Below are 16,636 nucleotides of genomic sequence, written 5' to 3' on the forward strand. Positions count from 1 at the left end.
GAAGTCATCATTCAGGGATTATGTTGTGTGAGTGCCTCCAACAGTGTCATTTATGGATGTCTGACAAATATTACTGATTGATTGGTTACATGAATATGAATGTAGAAGACAAATTTAACCTGGATGTGTCACGTCTAAGGTTCAAAACAGCAGTTTATACTGAAAGTGTTAGTCGTGTCTGACTCTTCGCGACTCCATAGACTGCAGCCCGCCAGGCTCCTCTGTCCATGGAGTTCTCCAGGCAAGAATACTGGAGTGGGTAGCCATTCCCTTTTCCAAGGGATGTTCCTGACCCAGGGATGGAACTTGGGTCTCCCATATTGCAGGCAGATTCTTTACCACCTCACCCATCAGGGAAACCCTGTTTTCAATTATAATTCCAACAAATACTAAAGCATTTGGTCTTACCCTCATTCCTTCAAACCGGGATAAGGCTCTCAGCGGCCTCAGAGCTCTTAGTGTTCTGAGGGATTTGATGGCACCAAGTTCTGAGTATCCCAAAGCATTTGCAGTTAAGCTAACCAATGAGACCTATACAGAAAAAAGCAACACAATTGTCTTATTTATAGGCAAAAAAGCTTACACAACTCAGCCTTGCTGTATGCAATAAACCAGTTCCAAAACCTTAGTGAGCATCAAAATCACTTGTTGCAAACACAGATGGCTGGCCAAGGTTCGGATGAGACCTGAGAATTTGCATTTCCTTAAGTTCCCACTTAAGCTTAATGATACTGGCCAGTGAACCACACTTTGAGAACCATTGCTATAAACTTAATGAAAAAGCAGCAGCAATATATGCTCTTTTTATCAAGATTCTTGACAAGAAAATTTAAAAGAGTTAAATGTAAAGAAAGAAAAAGAATGACACCAAAATGAAATTTTCATCTATAGATTTATAAAACTTTATCATTTCTCATATTATTTAGCAGACCTGAAAGAGAAAAGAAAACCTAGTACAAGTATGCAAGAAAAGTATGCAAGACACAGTTGACGCTGAATATAAACACACTCAGAAAGATCTAGATTTCTAAAAGTGCTTTAGTCTTGTAAATGTCAGTGTGAAGGCCTAAGATCATTCATTAGGGAAAATTGAAATCATTAAGTTTAAAAGTTGAGATTTTAGTATAACTAATTAGAAATTGTCAGAACAATGTTTTCTTATTTATACTGATGGCTAATGTAGTTGATATAAGTTGTAACATTACAGCGAAAAAGGAAAAGAATAACTGCCACAGGTGGCACAGAAATGTCTAATTTCCTTTGAAAATACATAGAAAACCCATTGAAACTATATAAGCTAAAGAAAAGATATTTTCTCCTAAAGTGCACCTGAATTTCAAAAGCAGGAAAATGAGAACAGATGTGTAATATAGCTTTTAAGAATATGGTGTTAGTGGTATTACATTTTTTAAGAGAAGTAAATGAGGCACATAAAAATATTTTACAACACAACTTGACTTATTCAAACTAATTTTGCACATGTAATATGAAATAGAAAAACCATTAATTTGGAAAAATTTAATCTATAAAATTGTCTTAAGGAGGTTCTATATTTTTCCTAAAATCTAAATTTTTAGGCTTTGCAAATCTCTTCAAAGACAAATGAAAGATAAAGTTACTGAATTATCATTTATTGTGAAGATTTTCTAGGTATAAAACATGAGGACTTATAGTACCTTATCTTCTCTGAAGACAGAATGAAAAAGAGATAGGTATAAATTAAAGAATGAAAAATAAAAGTTAGACATAAGAAAAAAATTGTGAACAGGGACAGTATTTATTGGCTAAAGAAGTAGTAAACATTCAATTTTATGTGTCTTGTGTTGCTAAATATGAAAAGGAGATACATGTAGATCTTCTCTTTCTGGTCTTCTTTTTTTGGCCTCTAAATAGTAATTTTCTTCCATTCCATCACTGACATCTCCAGCAAATTTCTTGGGTGAGCTTTTCTTTTCACTTTCCATAGATACTTTTGAACAGAAGAGTATCTTCGAGAACTCTTCAATAGCTTCTTTATTCAATCACTAAATCATAGATCTATTAATAAATCTCTTTGAATGGCATCTCAGGTCCTTCAATCTCTTCTCCAACGTAAGTTTCTTATCAACCAATTACAAAGTATCAACCAATTACTCTTCCTCACCCTGTGGCACAGAACTTATCCTATAGGACTACTTGGTGGTTGAACAAGCCCTGCTTGGCATGTAGCAGTGTCTTCAAGGCTTTGATGCCCTTGCTTCATCTGTACCTGCTGACACTGACATCCTTCAAATGCCAGTTCACACTGCACTGCCCTCATGAAGCCTGTGCTTCTTCCTCAGCGAAGCAGATGAAACTTCTAATAGAGATGTCATCTTCTCATTGTATACATATCTATCCTCACTACTTGCCTGTAAGCTCCCATAGGCCCAGAAAATGGCATACATATTTGCCTCTTCCATACAAAATAGATGATTGATAAACATGTTTGATATAAATCAAGGCATTAATTAGCTTAATGTATTATCATAATAATTTTCTTAAATCCAAGAAGGTAAACATCAGAATACACTAGGTAACATGAACAGCAGCTCACACATTTCTCTTAAGATTTTCTTTATATTTAGGTAGTGTTGACTTAATGCCTTTATTATTGCATGGATATAGTAAACATAAGATATGTTTATTAAAAATTTACAGTGTATCATAACCACAGACAGAAAATAAAGTATCATCCATAATCTCATTATACAAATAAAAGAACTGGTATTGTCATGGTATGTTTTTCTTTTGCTCGTAGTGCTCAAACACATGTGATTTAAAGTATTATTGTCATTTTATCACCAGTAAACTTTTGATATAATTCTGCATGTGGCTTTATATGTTAATATAAATAATAGGCTTGCTTTATGCAGATTCAGCAAAAGGAAAAGATATTTTAGTCTCTTAAATTCAAAGAAATCTCTTTATTTCTTATAAATTTAATTGTTTGGTGACTAGAAAGCTCCTACTAAATTAAGTTGAATTTTTTTCACCTACAACTATAAAAACTAACTTTCTCCGTGAAAGAGTCCATTTTTCTCTTTTTCTGGTATATGTAAATTTTATATATCATAATATTTCTTTAATTGCCAAGGAGTTATTATAATCAACAGAATATTATCTTAAAGTTCAGTACTTAAAACACACATTTTTCTTTCCTAAAAATTTCAGTGTCTTTCTTCTTAATTAATCTGAGTATCATTCTATTCCCTCCCTCCAGGTTTCCTGGCCCTTGTTCCCTCTGGCTCTCCTAGTTTTTTCCTAGACAAAAGGCCTTAAATTTCTAGACAAAATTAACTATTAATTTAAAGGCATTTAAGAAGCATATCTTCAAAATTAAATAAAATTGATTTTTAAAATTTTGTCTGGTTAAGATCTTCTTCAAAAATTTCCCTCAAAAGTAAGGGAATAAACTCATATTCATATTTTTAAAGCCTCTTACTTTCTGGCACTGCATCTTATTAATATATTATTTTCAACACCAATATAGTTTCATAAAACTCTTAAGTAATTGGCTCATAGCTAATCTGTTTCTATAATCATATAAATCAAGAAATGTCTCTTGCTACTTGGACTTTCATATTCCTTTGTGATTACTAATACACCTACAGGACACACTTTGCAACAGGTTCTGGAGACGACAAAAATGTGAACATCAAAGATGCCCGTGAAGAATTTAAATACAGTTATATGTGAGAGTGATAAAGCAAAACTTCTACATTTATATATTCCTTTGTGTAACTTGGGATTTTAAATATTAATTTAACTATTTTGTCTGTGAAACTCTGGCAAAAAACGCTTTGGGACATTTTCTTATTGGGAAGATGGGACCCATCATTTATATTTGGGGTCCTGCAGTTGTACTGAGTGCCTACTGTGTGCCAGACACCAAGCAAGGACTAGAAGTTACCATTCACATGCCAGTGAAATGAAACAATAACATGCAGAATACTCACATCGACGATCAGGAAATCTAACCAGCACCAGGCATTGGTAAAATACACTTGAAAGCCATATGCAACCCACTTGAGAAGCATTTCCAGGATGAATATATAAGTGAAAACTTTGTCAGCATATTCTAACATGGTCTTAATGGTTTTTCGCTGTTCAATATATATATCTTCAAAGGCCTGTAAGTGAAAAAACTCCATTGAATTTCATTGTCATAAACTGTCTCTAATTGGTATTTTATTAGAAAAACTCATGCTTGCAAGCATCTTTTCAGGCGCCTAAGGCTGGAAGACTTCATGCTTCCCAGAGCTGCATTTTGCTCTATAGTTGTCTGTATGCAAGTGACTCTTAACTGGGCATTTCAGCCAACAAATTAATTCAAATAATCTTTAAATTTTGGTATCAGGATATCCCATCAGAGCTTAAAATTTTTGAGACACTGCCAGCTGCTTCTGTCTACAATAGGAGGCACAAAACCATCTGCGAGCATATATGCTTTGCTCAGTGCAGAGTTGCTTGACTGTAACCCTAAACCCATTTAGTGATGAAAATGTAAGACAAAGAGTCCCCTTAGCTTGGGGAAGGGGCAGGGATTAGTCTTTTGCTTTCTCTATCTCTCTAGCTCAATCTGAGCATGAATATAGTTGTCCCTTAGTGGCAACCTCCCTTTGCCACTATTCTGCAGAGCTCTTTGGAAAGGGCAAGGGAACTCATTTGCAGGAGTCCCTGGGTCTTCTGGAATGAAAAGAGCATTTGTCTATTAATAATTCAATCCTTTTACAGGAAAAACTATCAGGACTTGGTGATCTGGATCAAGGAGAAAGGAGAAATTGGTTTTTATTTTTGTTGGTTTTTTGACCATTCTGTTGAGTGAAATCAGATATAAAATAAGTCTGTAATGATCTCACTTTGCTGCTTGTGGGTAATTTAATCTATTTACCCTTCAATGTGGATGGCCCTAGTGAACTGGCATGAACAGAGCAATGGGGCTTATGCTAAGCAGATTGATACTTAGCTGATAATCCCATACCCTGTCTACATATTGATTCTTAATAGGAACTGGTTCTGATGACTAAAAGTTAGAAGGGTCGTACTTTAAATATTCACAAAAAATCATACTGATCTAAATTTGATTCAATCTCAGGCCTATGGCAGAACAATAAAAGTTGCTACTTAGCGAGCCTCTCACACTGTGCTAAAAATATCATACAATGTCTCTCATCTTCACAAACACCTTCTTGTGAAAACACCTTTTTGTGCAATAGGAGGTTGATTGAGGGGAAAGGTAAAGGGTTTCAGGTAAAAGTAAAGGAGCAGATCATGTTACCTACCAGTGCCCCACTGCTGACCAGAATCATGAAGACAATGAAGGTTTCAAACCAGTTATGCTCCACTATCTTATAGCAAGTTTTTCTCAAGTTCCACCAGAGTTTCCCTTTGCCTTCTTCTATGCTTATCTGACAACACTTAAACTTCCGCACACAGTCTAAAATATGTCAAAGCAAATGAAGAAAAAATATCACTCTTTGATTGTGCATATTTGTGTGGGTGGGAGATTCACCTACATTATTACCTGATACATTATAAATAACTTTATTTTTTAAGATGGCTTTCACTTGTAGACATAGAAATCATCTACACATTTTAAAATCATTCATCCAAAAACTATTTTTTAGTGCTTATGGGGCTATTATAATGGTCTAATAATATAGTATAATGTATTACATTATAAAACCTCAGTACAGAACAAGAGAAAGAAAGAAATCACCAAAGGTTAGTATTTCCATCCTATCCCTATCCTATAATTCCACTCATATTTGAACTTTATATGTGATTTCTAATTAGTTCACTTAATGATACAATGTAAACATTTCCCTTTTAGTCACAAGTAAATAAAATTTTCCCTGGAGAAGGAAATGGCAGCCCACTCTAGTACTCTTGCCTGGAAAATTCCATGGATGGAGGAGCCTGGTAGGCTACAGTCCATGGGATCGCAAAGGGTCAGACACGACTGAGCGACTTCACTAAATAGAATTTTGGAAAGTTTCATAATACTTCTCTAAATAAGATAACCAGAGATAAACAAGAATTGATATAAAGATCCTACTATTATTGAATATGTATGTTTCTGCAACTCCAGCCATTATCAGCAATAAGGTAACAAACACTTTTGTGGTTTACTAGATCAAAGGCTTCTCAACAAATATTTATTGCATACTTGTTTATTCAAGGAATTATACTGGACAATTATAATACTAGAATATGCAAAACGCAGTGTGTCTCTAAACACAGTATGCATTTCAAGTAGGGAAGATTTGTCCATAGATATCATAGTTATAGAAAGAAAACTCTTGTTAGAGTTTACCAGCAGGTTAACTCCTAATACTGAGCTGTACAGAAGTGGATTGGGGGTTAAACTTTGAAGGATGTGTTAGAATCAGCTCTAATACATAGAGCTGCAAAGGAATGGAGAAGCAATGAAATAAATAAAGTCTGGTGGCAGGGAAATTTGGAAATTGTATGAAGCAGAAAATTGGGAATTACCACCAGAAAAGACAGCTAGAGCCAATCTGAAAAGGACCTGAAAGATTCAGTTAGAGAACTTAGATTTTGTGTGCTATCTAACGGGGACAACACTAAAGGGTTTATTTGGGAGTTATGAAGATTTACCTGATAAGAATATTGATTTAGAATGATCTATGCCTGTACAAGGCATCAGATGGCTAGAAGACAAAAGATGGACAGATAGTCAAGAGTCTAGAAGATTCAGTCAATGTAACATGAAAGAAAGTGAAAACAAGGGTGATGGTGGTGACAATGGTCAGGGGCAAAAGAGTCTACTAAGTAACAGGACCTGGCAGCACATGTATATGGGGGCGCTGGGGTGTGAGAAAGAGAAGATTCCTGACATAGAGGTTTGACTCTGACAGAGACCTCTTGTTCAAGGAATAGAAAAGTAGAAACCTCATTTTGAAGAAGCATAATATTTTAATGCACAGATATTTATCAGATGCTACTTTATAATGTCAGCCAGATCATATAATTTGTTTCATGAAAATTTAATGAAGTCCTCTTAAATATTATTAGTGTTTCAAGTAATAAATAAATAGCATATATTTCTTGTTTCTTTGAGGGTGATCTTTTTCACATTTCTGTCTCCCAAAGGATTAAGAAGAGTAACATGCCTTGAAAATATTTGTAATGAACTAGGTGGAACTGAAATTATTATTTTTTTTTCCCCTAAAGAGGATATGAGATGAAAAAATACTGTTCAATATAAAAAGATCAATGTTAGCAGGAAGGATAAATGCTAAATTTGGGACACTGGTTCATTTCTGAGAGGGAAGCAAAGGATGGGATAAGGAAAGGGTACAAAGGGGGTCAAATCTGTATCTGATTTATTCTTAAACAAAAAACCTGAAGCAAATAAAACAAAAATATTCAAACTGCTAAAGTTGGTTGGTGGTGGTGCTGCTGCTGCTAAGTCGCTTCAGTCGTGTCCGACTCTGTGCGACCCCAAAGACGGCAGCCCACCAGGCTCCCCCGTCCCTGGGATTCTCCAGGCAAGAACACTGGAGTGGGTTGCCATTGCCTTCTCGTTGGTTGGTGAGTGTCTACATATTTTTTATTATTGTGTTCTATAATGTTATGGTTGGTTATACTTCATATTGAAATGTTTTTTAACTTCACAAAAAACAAATGTTGATATTACCATAAATATTATTATTAATATATTGTAACCCTAAAAATAAGCTAATTGTCTGGGAAAGAATAACAACTAATACTACATAAATTATTTTTGTGATATATCTAACCTCTTGAATGTTTTGTGAAGTCATAATTTTTTTTCAAAATCAACTAACTTCACTGATATATGTGCAGAATTTTGGAAGAAAGAGTAGAAAAAAGTGGCTTCCCTCATAACATGCTGAAAAAATATCTCTTCCTCTGAAATAATTTAAAAATTGACAATGAATACATAAATATTTGTTTTCTCTAATGCATTCAAGTCCAAAAGCAATAGGTGTATGTAATGTACTCATCTGCAAAACTCTTAAATCTATTGACATCAATTTTGACACTTGCATAATCACATATTTTTAAAATTAGCTTAAAGTTCAAATTAAACAGCTTTAATGTTCTTAAATGAAATGAAAATGAAGGGAACACTTCTAGAATTAGTTGTAATTAAATAGCATTACTATCATCATTATTAAAATAAACTTTTGTTTAAGCATTTATTATATGATATTGAATTTGGGGCTAAGACATAGGATGAATTATTAAATAGATATTAACCAAAAAAATGAGTTAAGGATGAAGTGATTCCTAGGGTTTTAGAGAAACAGTTCTGTACCTACAATAGAGATTTGTCATGGTCTGTGCTATTGTACTAATATTTATGCCTCTTTGTTTGTAGTACACTCCCACATTGAATCTGGATTGCACTTTTGCTTTGGTGAACAGGACTGAGAAAACCTGATGTAAGTGGAGGATTGACAAGTGCTTGGCATTTAGGCTTCCTCTCTCACTCCTTTGCTTTCACCATGAGAACAAGCCTGGGCCAGAGTGTGGATGGAGCTGAGTCAGGCAATTGTCTCATCTAAGACCTCAGCTCTAGGACTAATCCCAACCAAGATCAGCAAAATCATCTTGCCAGCCATGGGCTTGTGAGCAAAGATACGATTTTTGTTACATGATAAGTTTTGAGTGGTTTGGTACACATTATTGTTGCAGAGACAACTGATCCACACCTCAAATAACATAATTTTAGCTTTCTTCACAAAATCCTCTTAGTATTACTCCAGTGACGTGGTGCCCCATACTGTATCACTCAGTATATTTTGATATTTCATTATTGATTATCTAGTATCATTCAGAACTAATAATATATATTTGACCTTGACAGATACAGGTAATTGTTATTCATGGACAGTTCCTTTTTAATAACATAACCACATTTATTTAAGAATGTGTTCCAGTATCAAATGGCAAAGTGTTCATGGACACTTTAAATGTAAATTAATCAATTCGTACCATTATAACCTGACAAAACAGTAAACAATAAACTACTCCTTCAACTTAAATTTTTTTCTTTTATTTTTTTAAAGGCAGAGAGAAATATGTATGATTGGGTTTTCTTGCCTATCAAAGACTCTATCTACAAGGCCACCAAAAAACCCAGATAGTTAGCAGCATTTCTTAGAGTAGAACAGGATTCACAAAAATAGAAAACTGGATCTGATGCCATAAATTAAATCTTCATTTTTCAAAAATCATCTATGCTTTGATATAGAAAAAGCAACAAACAAACAAGTAAATGTACAGTTGCTGGATACCTATAGAGGGTTAGAACGAGCCAGGGAGGGAGGGAAGAGACGGCTAGATCAGAGAGGTCTAAGGAGCGTACGTGCTCTGTTCCTCACCTTCCGTAAAACAGGCTTCAGGCTCCAGAGATTCTTCAGGCTCAGCTTCAGGTTGTTCCCCCTCAGCGGGAGCTCCTATATCAACTGTGCTGCCTTCAGATGAACTAGTTGCATTTAGCTTCTGAAAATCAATTCCACAAAAAAGCTTTTAAAATAGTTTCTTTAATCTATAATATAAAAATTCCAAAGGCGTGCCCTTAAGTCTTCTGTATTCATTTCCTTGATCTGTAATTTAAGAATCTCTTAAACATAATGCCAGTCTGCTTTGGTAGAGGTGGGGGGTCACAAGATTAGATTCAGCACCACAGTATTTTTTTTTCTTTAAAAATGTGGTGCTAACCACTTAAGTAATCTTTGATTAAGCTCCTTTATAGAGAGAGATTCTGAAATAAAATCATGCAGAGCTTACATAAGCTGCCAGAGTCGTATGGTAGTCTGCGATCTTGCTTTTGTGAAGTAGTTTAGGTGGTTTTATTCTAAAATTGTGACCCAACCAACAGAAGCTGCACAAGTGTATTTTCATGTCAAATGCAGAAAAGATTTGATCAAACGCACATAAACAGCAAAGTCTAAATTTATCCACTTTTCATTGACATGAAAACATATACCACTGGTTGTTATTAAACATATTCTCTAATTTTCTAATTCTGAAAAGAGCAGCACATTGTTAGCTTTATAGCAAGAGCCGATTGTTTGCATTCTCTTTGGCCAATGCACTCCTGTGTTTCATTGTGCATTTGGAAACTACTTGTTACTCTGGCACTCTTACCTCTCCAGTTAATAAAGGCAGAAATGAATCTTTGGTTGTTGTTTTGTTTTCCTTTAAGTTAAATCAAATACCACCAAAAGAAAAATATAATAGAAAGAAGTTGTTTTAAATCTTGAAATGCAATAAACTTTAGCCAAGTCAGGTCGTTCATGGGATCAGCATAAATGAAGGGATCCAGTCTTTAACCCGGTCTTAAAATGCTGCAGGAACGACACAGGGTCAGGTATGAGTGCCACATGGAATCAGAGTAGTTTGGGCCACAGCATTCTCGGACCTGTTACAATGTTATTACTATTAGTGTATAACATTAGGAAATGGCTGAGCTGATAGGAGCTACTTTATAAAGGGGATGAGGTAAGCACATGATAAAATGCACATTGAAGTATGTTGAACCCATTCTAAAATAGATGTTGTAGTCAGTACTAGAAACATTTGATTTATATTTGGGCTAAGGGTTCTATAGATTTCCCTAAGAATCTGGTTCCTTTATTTTCTGAAAATAATTTTCTTTATATGAAATATTTCCTTGGCATAGTGGTACTGATAAAGTAAGCATATTTATATACACTATAGATATAACAGAAAATACTTCTGTGTGTAATTTAACAATACCACTGATAGAAGCATAAATATCATATGTCTCCTCCATTAAAACTAGTTCAGGGTTATTTTTAAATTCAACCAAACCATTTAAAATTAAGGATTATATATTATAAGGCACTTGAAGTTTATTGATTTCTTTTTCTACTACCAATTATATCATAACACTGGACGGATACTTAATTATAATATCTTTGTTTTTAGAATTTGAATGTACAGTATTCTAAGAAGAAATATTACATGACTTTTTATAATTTCCTATCCTTTATAGCTAAATTATCCTATCAATTTTATTTACATGAAGATGTTATAGTATTTGGGACCTGAAATATTGATCATATTATTTACTGGATATTGAAACATGACATAGGTAATCAGAATAAGTGAAGCTTAGTTATATCTAATCTAACTACAAACAGCCCAAACAAGAAATGGAAAACATTCTTTTTAGGAATAAGGATCACACTTCAATTACGGGTTGGTTAGGGATTAGGGGATGATTCTAGGCTTACTGTACCCCACTTTGCCAGGATTCCCTAGAGAATTTCTTTGATGATCCATTTTCAGGGCTCTCCATACTGGTGAATGGCTGCATCAGAACTTGCAGCAGTGCTAGGTATATATAGCTCAGGTACTCTATAAATATTCTTTAGGGAAGGTGGGAGGGAGGGTCAGGATAGAGGGAAAAAGGTATACCAGTGGCTGACTCATGTTGATGTATGGCAAAAATCATCACAATATTGTAATTATTTTCCAATTAAAGTTAATTTAAATAATTAAAAATGAATGAATGAAGGAGCTTCTTCATAACAGAATGAAGGCTAGTCCTTGATAGTGACTAGCAGAAGCCACCAGACAACATTCCATGGAATTTTGGTTTAAAATATTCAAAAGTTTCCAGATGATCTCTGTAGCATCAACTACAATACCTTTCGTTTAATGTGGTGTCTTAGTACCGACACTGAATTACTAGATATTTTTCTAATTGAAGTCAGATATTTGTATAGTTAGAGGTCAGATTATTTTTTAAAGGTGCAACATAAAAGTTTTGTGTTTCTAGAATATGTATCTCACTAGCTTAACCCTCTGAAGCAAAGATCATGTTTTGGCCATCTCTGATCCCTAGGAACTATTGCTAATGTTTGTGTTTAATAGATGTTCCTTGAATAAATGAATGAATACCCAACTCAGGAACTCTTTTGTTCTACCACTAAGTACTTCTAACACCTCCTATCTTTTATATTCACATTCAAGGGAATACACATAACATTCTCATGTTAGTACAGAGAAACACAAATCTCTTTCAGATTCTAACTTGCGTAAGTAATGAAGTGCTGTCTAAACATCAGGCTTCCAATTAATCAGACCTAAGATGAAACTATAAAATAAACTATTAAATAAATAAACTGTACTTTAATTCTGGAGTCAGGAAAACTAACACTAACTCATTTTGACAATGTTTTCCCTCCTTCTACTCTATGTACATGGATCTACAATCCCAGCAGTGAATGGAGTCTCTCTAAGGAAATCTTATCCTTCTTCATCTTCCTCCTCAAGTGGAAGAGCACAGGAACTACCTGTTACATGTATTACTTGAATACCTTTACTTGCTCTACAAATTAAAAAGCTAGGGTACACATTAATCCTCAACACCAACCAATCCAGTGTCTACTTAGAGAAAGAAATGTGGCTTTAATTATCTTGTCAAAAGGCATACTGAGTTAGTAGCTGGATTCAAGGTCTTCTGTATCCCACTTTGTTAGGATTCCCTAGAAAACTATTTGATGATTCATGAGTTAAGCCAATCTTTATCAATTTAAAACATTTAGTAGATGTGATATGTAACTAAACATTGTAGGTTCAAGATAGTGCTTGGAATACTGTTGATTCCCAGGCGTCATGACCATGAACTTAGTATTAGTTTGTTATAGTCACATTCTTATATGTATTAATATAAAGTTAAATATACATTGGGACATTTCATTAAAAAGCTTACTTTAAATAACAATCTTGAGATGTAGGCAAGAAATTCTGATTTATAAAACCTTTCCTGACAACAATTCAATGACTTTCTTAAAATCACATGAGGCAAATATCATATTATAAAATGTGTTAACTAAAACAGATAAAATGCATAAAGAGTCTATAAAATCCAAATGAGTCAAATTAAGAATATAAAACTTTTCAGCTTCAGGTAAGGTCGTAATCACGATTAATTCTAACTACAGTACAAATTCACCAATTAGAATTGTCAAATGTACATCATTTATATGGAACTATTAGTACTCATATACTTAAAAGAATAACTTTCAAATAAAGCTTCTTTGTAAATTTTCCAATGTAGGCATAATTCACTGCAAAATTCCACATGAGTAAGAGAGCAAAAAATTAACCAGTTAGAAATAAAACCAGTTCTTTGCTTTGGTAAAATTTAGATGTTTAGGTTCCCTTATTATAATCTTGCTTATTTACTGGAAGACAAGTGAACTGAATGATACTGTTAGTACAGCCCTTCCCTACTCAACCCTTAAAATATGGATGTCCCCCAATGTCAGGATAGTCAAGAAATTAAACATGCACAGAGAATTATTTGCTATGCCTGGCATTGGCAATCATTTATTTTCAGGTGAAATATTAGCTGAACTTTTTTTTTTAAGTGAAAATTTCATGTTACAGGGTTCTTACTACTGAACGTCTGCTAGGGTCCTCAAAGTGCTGGGTCACCATAATCTTAGGAGTTAAGCAGGGCAGAATTGTATTTTGGTTAATGATCTAATAAATATCAAGATACAATATTTCATTTCTTATTTTTAAACACTATACTTCCAACTTTTACTTTCCACATCATTGACAAACTATTATCAGAAATCTGCCAAACTCATAGTCTTTCTTTCAGAAAGTAGAAGCATTTTTTAAAACATAACACAGAAAAGGGACAGAAAACATCATTTTCTATTAAGTTTTTCAAAGGTACACTTTTTTTCTTATTATGAAGTTAAGATATTTCTAAGAAAATGTAATCAATAAATAAAGTATATAATTTGGACAAAAGGTATATGCTAATCCTAGTCAATAAAATAAATTGGGATTTTTTTTAAAAAGAGAGATAATTAAAATATAGATTAAACCAAGTATTCCATATCTATTTTGGTCATCAAGAATGACAATTCTTTGATCCATGTAGATCCTAATGCTAGCCCATACTTAAGGAATTCTAGGTCATTTTATGTGAAAAATCTTAATATCAAGGTAATGAGAGTGATGATTATGGTTCCTACAGGATAGGCCAAAGTGACACATTAATAATAGAAAGGAATTATTCTTCTTAGTGAGGAAAAGCAAAATCAAAACTGTTATTATCATCGTTTTACATTATTCAAATAATCATTTTTGTCTTTATAACAGACATGTTACAAAATTCTGTAATCCATAAATAGCAAAGCTTTAAATATCTTTCTTGGGATGGCAAAAATAATCCTTCAGTCCCAAAGACTCATGTTTGGTCAACTTTTTTTTGCTTACATTAAGGATATTTAGAGCTTTTTAAAAATCCTTTAATCACTATCCCACTGGAAAACTTTCCCTTGAAGATTTATATGTTCTCCAGGATAAAATTATAGATGAGTTTTTACTGAAACCATTCTACCACTGCTTACCCAAACCTTCTCTACACAGCCTTCTCTCCTTTCCTACTCCTTGTACTAGAGTTCAGTATACTGCTCTCTTAGGGCTTCTCTGGTGGCCCAGTGGTGAAGAATCTGCCGGCCAGTGCAGGAGACTAGGGTTGGGAAGATCCCCTGGAGAAGGAAATGGCAACATACTCCAGTATTCTTGCCTGGGAAATCCCATGGACAGAAGAGCCTGGTGGGCTACATTCCGTGGGGTCACAAAAGAGTTGTACATGACTTAGCAACTAAACAACAATAATAACTCAGAGAATAGGAAAACTAATCTTACCTCTTTCTAAGAAACCAGGAAAAAGAAGCTATTATCTTAAGGAGTCAAATTTCATACTTTTCTGAAGAATTAATGCATAACAGGAAAAAATAATTCTGTCTAGTTACTGTGTATATGGGTATCTGTTTTATTTGGGGTCTTAATTTATATGATTAGTGATATTGGTCTCATTCCTCCAGTATAGAGGGCATTATCTTTCATTAATGTAGAGTGCCGGTGACTGAATATTTTGTTCCGAAATATTTTTAAAAAATGCTCCCCCAAATCCATGATTGTTGCTCTACCCAAAGAGCCAAATGTGCTTATGTTAGGGTTGTTTTATGCTTTTAATGGCAGAAGGAGAGGGAACTGCATCTAAATTACAAAGCATTTAATTAACATTTCTTGAAAGAAATTAAATTGGGTTGAACAATTTGGTTAACATATTTTAGGAGAAAACTGTGATTTAAACATCAGAAAATGAAAGTTCTGCTAAATGGAGCCTAGAGAATGGTGTTACACTCACTGCCTTAGCTGAATGACTAGTAGGTCCCTTCATTTAGTAAATATGAAAGGAGTAGAGCTCACATTGGTTTTCTTTCTATATGAGTTTGCGTTGCATGATATATTTGAATAATATGCTTTAAGAGAAAGTTTCCCAGAAGTTCTAGATGAAATAAAAGACAGACAAAAACACAAAGTATAGAGGAGCAATACAATGAAGAAAGTAGATTTCAGATCTTTTTTCAGAGTGAATATACCATCTATAACATTTCTGTTTGTTTCTTTTTCTTCCTTCCTTCTTTCCTTCCTATCTTTCCTTTTTGGTGTACAAAAGAAATTCATTTCCTTTTCTTTCATTCTCAGGAGTTTTAGGGGTAAATATCAACAGATTCTCCAGGAGAATTGTATTCTAAAGGCAAAATACTCTTGGTCAAGTGCTAAATAGAGCGATACCATTTTCTCTGAAATGAAGCAGATAAAAATTGTACCAGTGCTGCTGGCAGCAAAACCATAACATTCCATTTACATTATTATCACATTAAAACATCCTTTAGAAAGTTTGCACATGAATAAGGGATTGCTCTAACTTGCAGATTACCCTTCAGAAAAATTTAATATGACACTGAACAACAAATTACCAACAAAGTACACTCATAAGGGCTTCATTTACTTAAGAAAAGGGCAGAGGAGTGAAAGCGTCCTGCAAGAGCTTTTCAAAGAGTACCTTATATTTCTCCTTTAGACCCTCAGCATGTTCAAAACTCTGTAATGTTAAACGGAATTAAATAATCTATAAACGCATGCACTTTTATTTTTCACTGAATGTAATTTCTATAAAAATCTATGTAAGAAAATTAGCAGCTACCTCAGTTTTTAAAAAGTTAGGGTTGCCAGACTTGCCTGACCATGCTTTATGACTCAGCATAAGAGCAGCTGTGCATGTTTTTATTTTACTGCCAATGGATGGGCAAGGAATGTAGCTGAGTAACATGCAGGCCAGTCAAAATTCATTTAGAAACTAATCATATTTAAATATGTACAATTTGCTTAGGTAACCTGGGTAAAAGTGGTGGCAGGAGTCTCTGGCTGGTTAAAAAACACCAGAGCTGCATTCTTGATGGCTCCAGCTTGCTTTTACCCCTGTGAGAAGTAAGAACGGTAAGCAGTGAAGGTCACTATATCGCACTAATAAATTTTACTTTGAAAAATAATCATTCAAGCATGGCTTAAATTATTAAAACTCTATAAAAGAAATCAAGCATTGGAAATCAAAAGTATGAAAGGAATGACATTACATACGGTCAAAGTAACTTGAGTTAAAGCATACAATTACCATACGAATTTAAAATGATATACTCTAGAGAATCTACAGAAAGCTGTCAAAGAATCACACAAATTTGGCAAAGATAAAATAGAAGAGGATTTAGTT

General features: G+C 34.0%; 1 protein-coding gene across 2 annotated transcripts in view; it reads right to left on the reverse strand.

The window, feature by feature from the left end:
* The window catches only part of SCN2A (sodium voltage-gated channel alpha subunit 2), a 138,821-nt gene that overhangs the window by 16,062 nt on the left and 106,123 nt on the right, over nt 1–16,636 (reverse strand). For both annotated transcript variants that reach the window (NM_001144109.3, XM_010802012.4), the window contains exons 18-21: nt 9,399–9,519; nt 5,304–5,458; nt 3,978–4,151; nt 409–531 (exon numbers count right to left, since the gene is read on the reverse strand). In NM_001144109.3, the coding sequence (NP_001137581.1) occupies nt 409–531; nt 3,978–4,151; nt 5,304–5,458; nt 9,399–9,519 (573 nt within the window). The remainder of the gene's footprint in view (nt 1–408; nt 532–3,977; nt 4,152–5,303; nt 5,459–9,398; nt 9,520–16,636) is intronic.

Source organism: Bos taurus, chromosome 2 (genome assembly GCF_002263795.3).
Source record: "Bos taurus isolate L1 Dominette 01449 registration number 42190680 breed Hereford chromosome 2, ARS-UCD2.0, whole genome shotgun sequence".
In the NCBI taxonomy this organism is placed as follows: Eukaryota; Metazoa; Chordata; class Mammalia; order Artiodactyla; family Bovidae; genus Bos; species Bos taurus.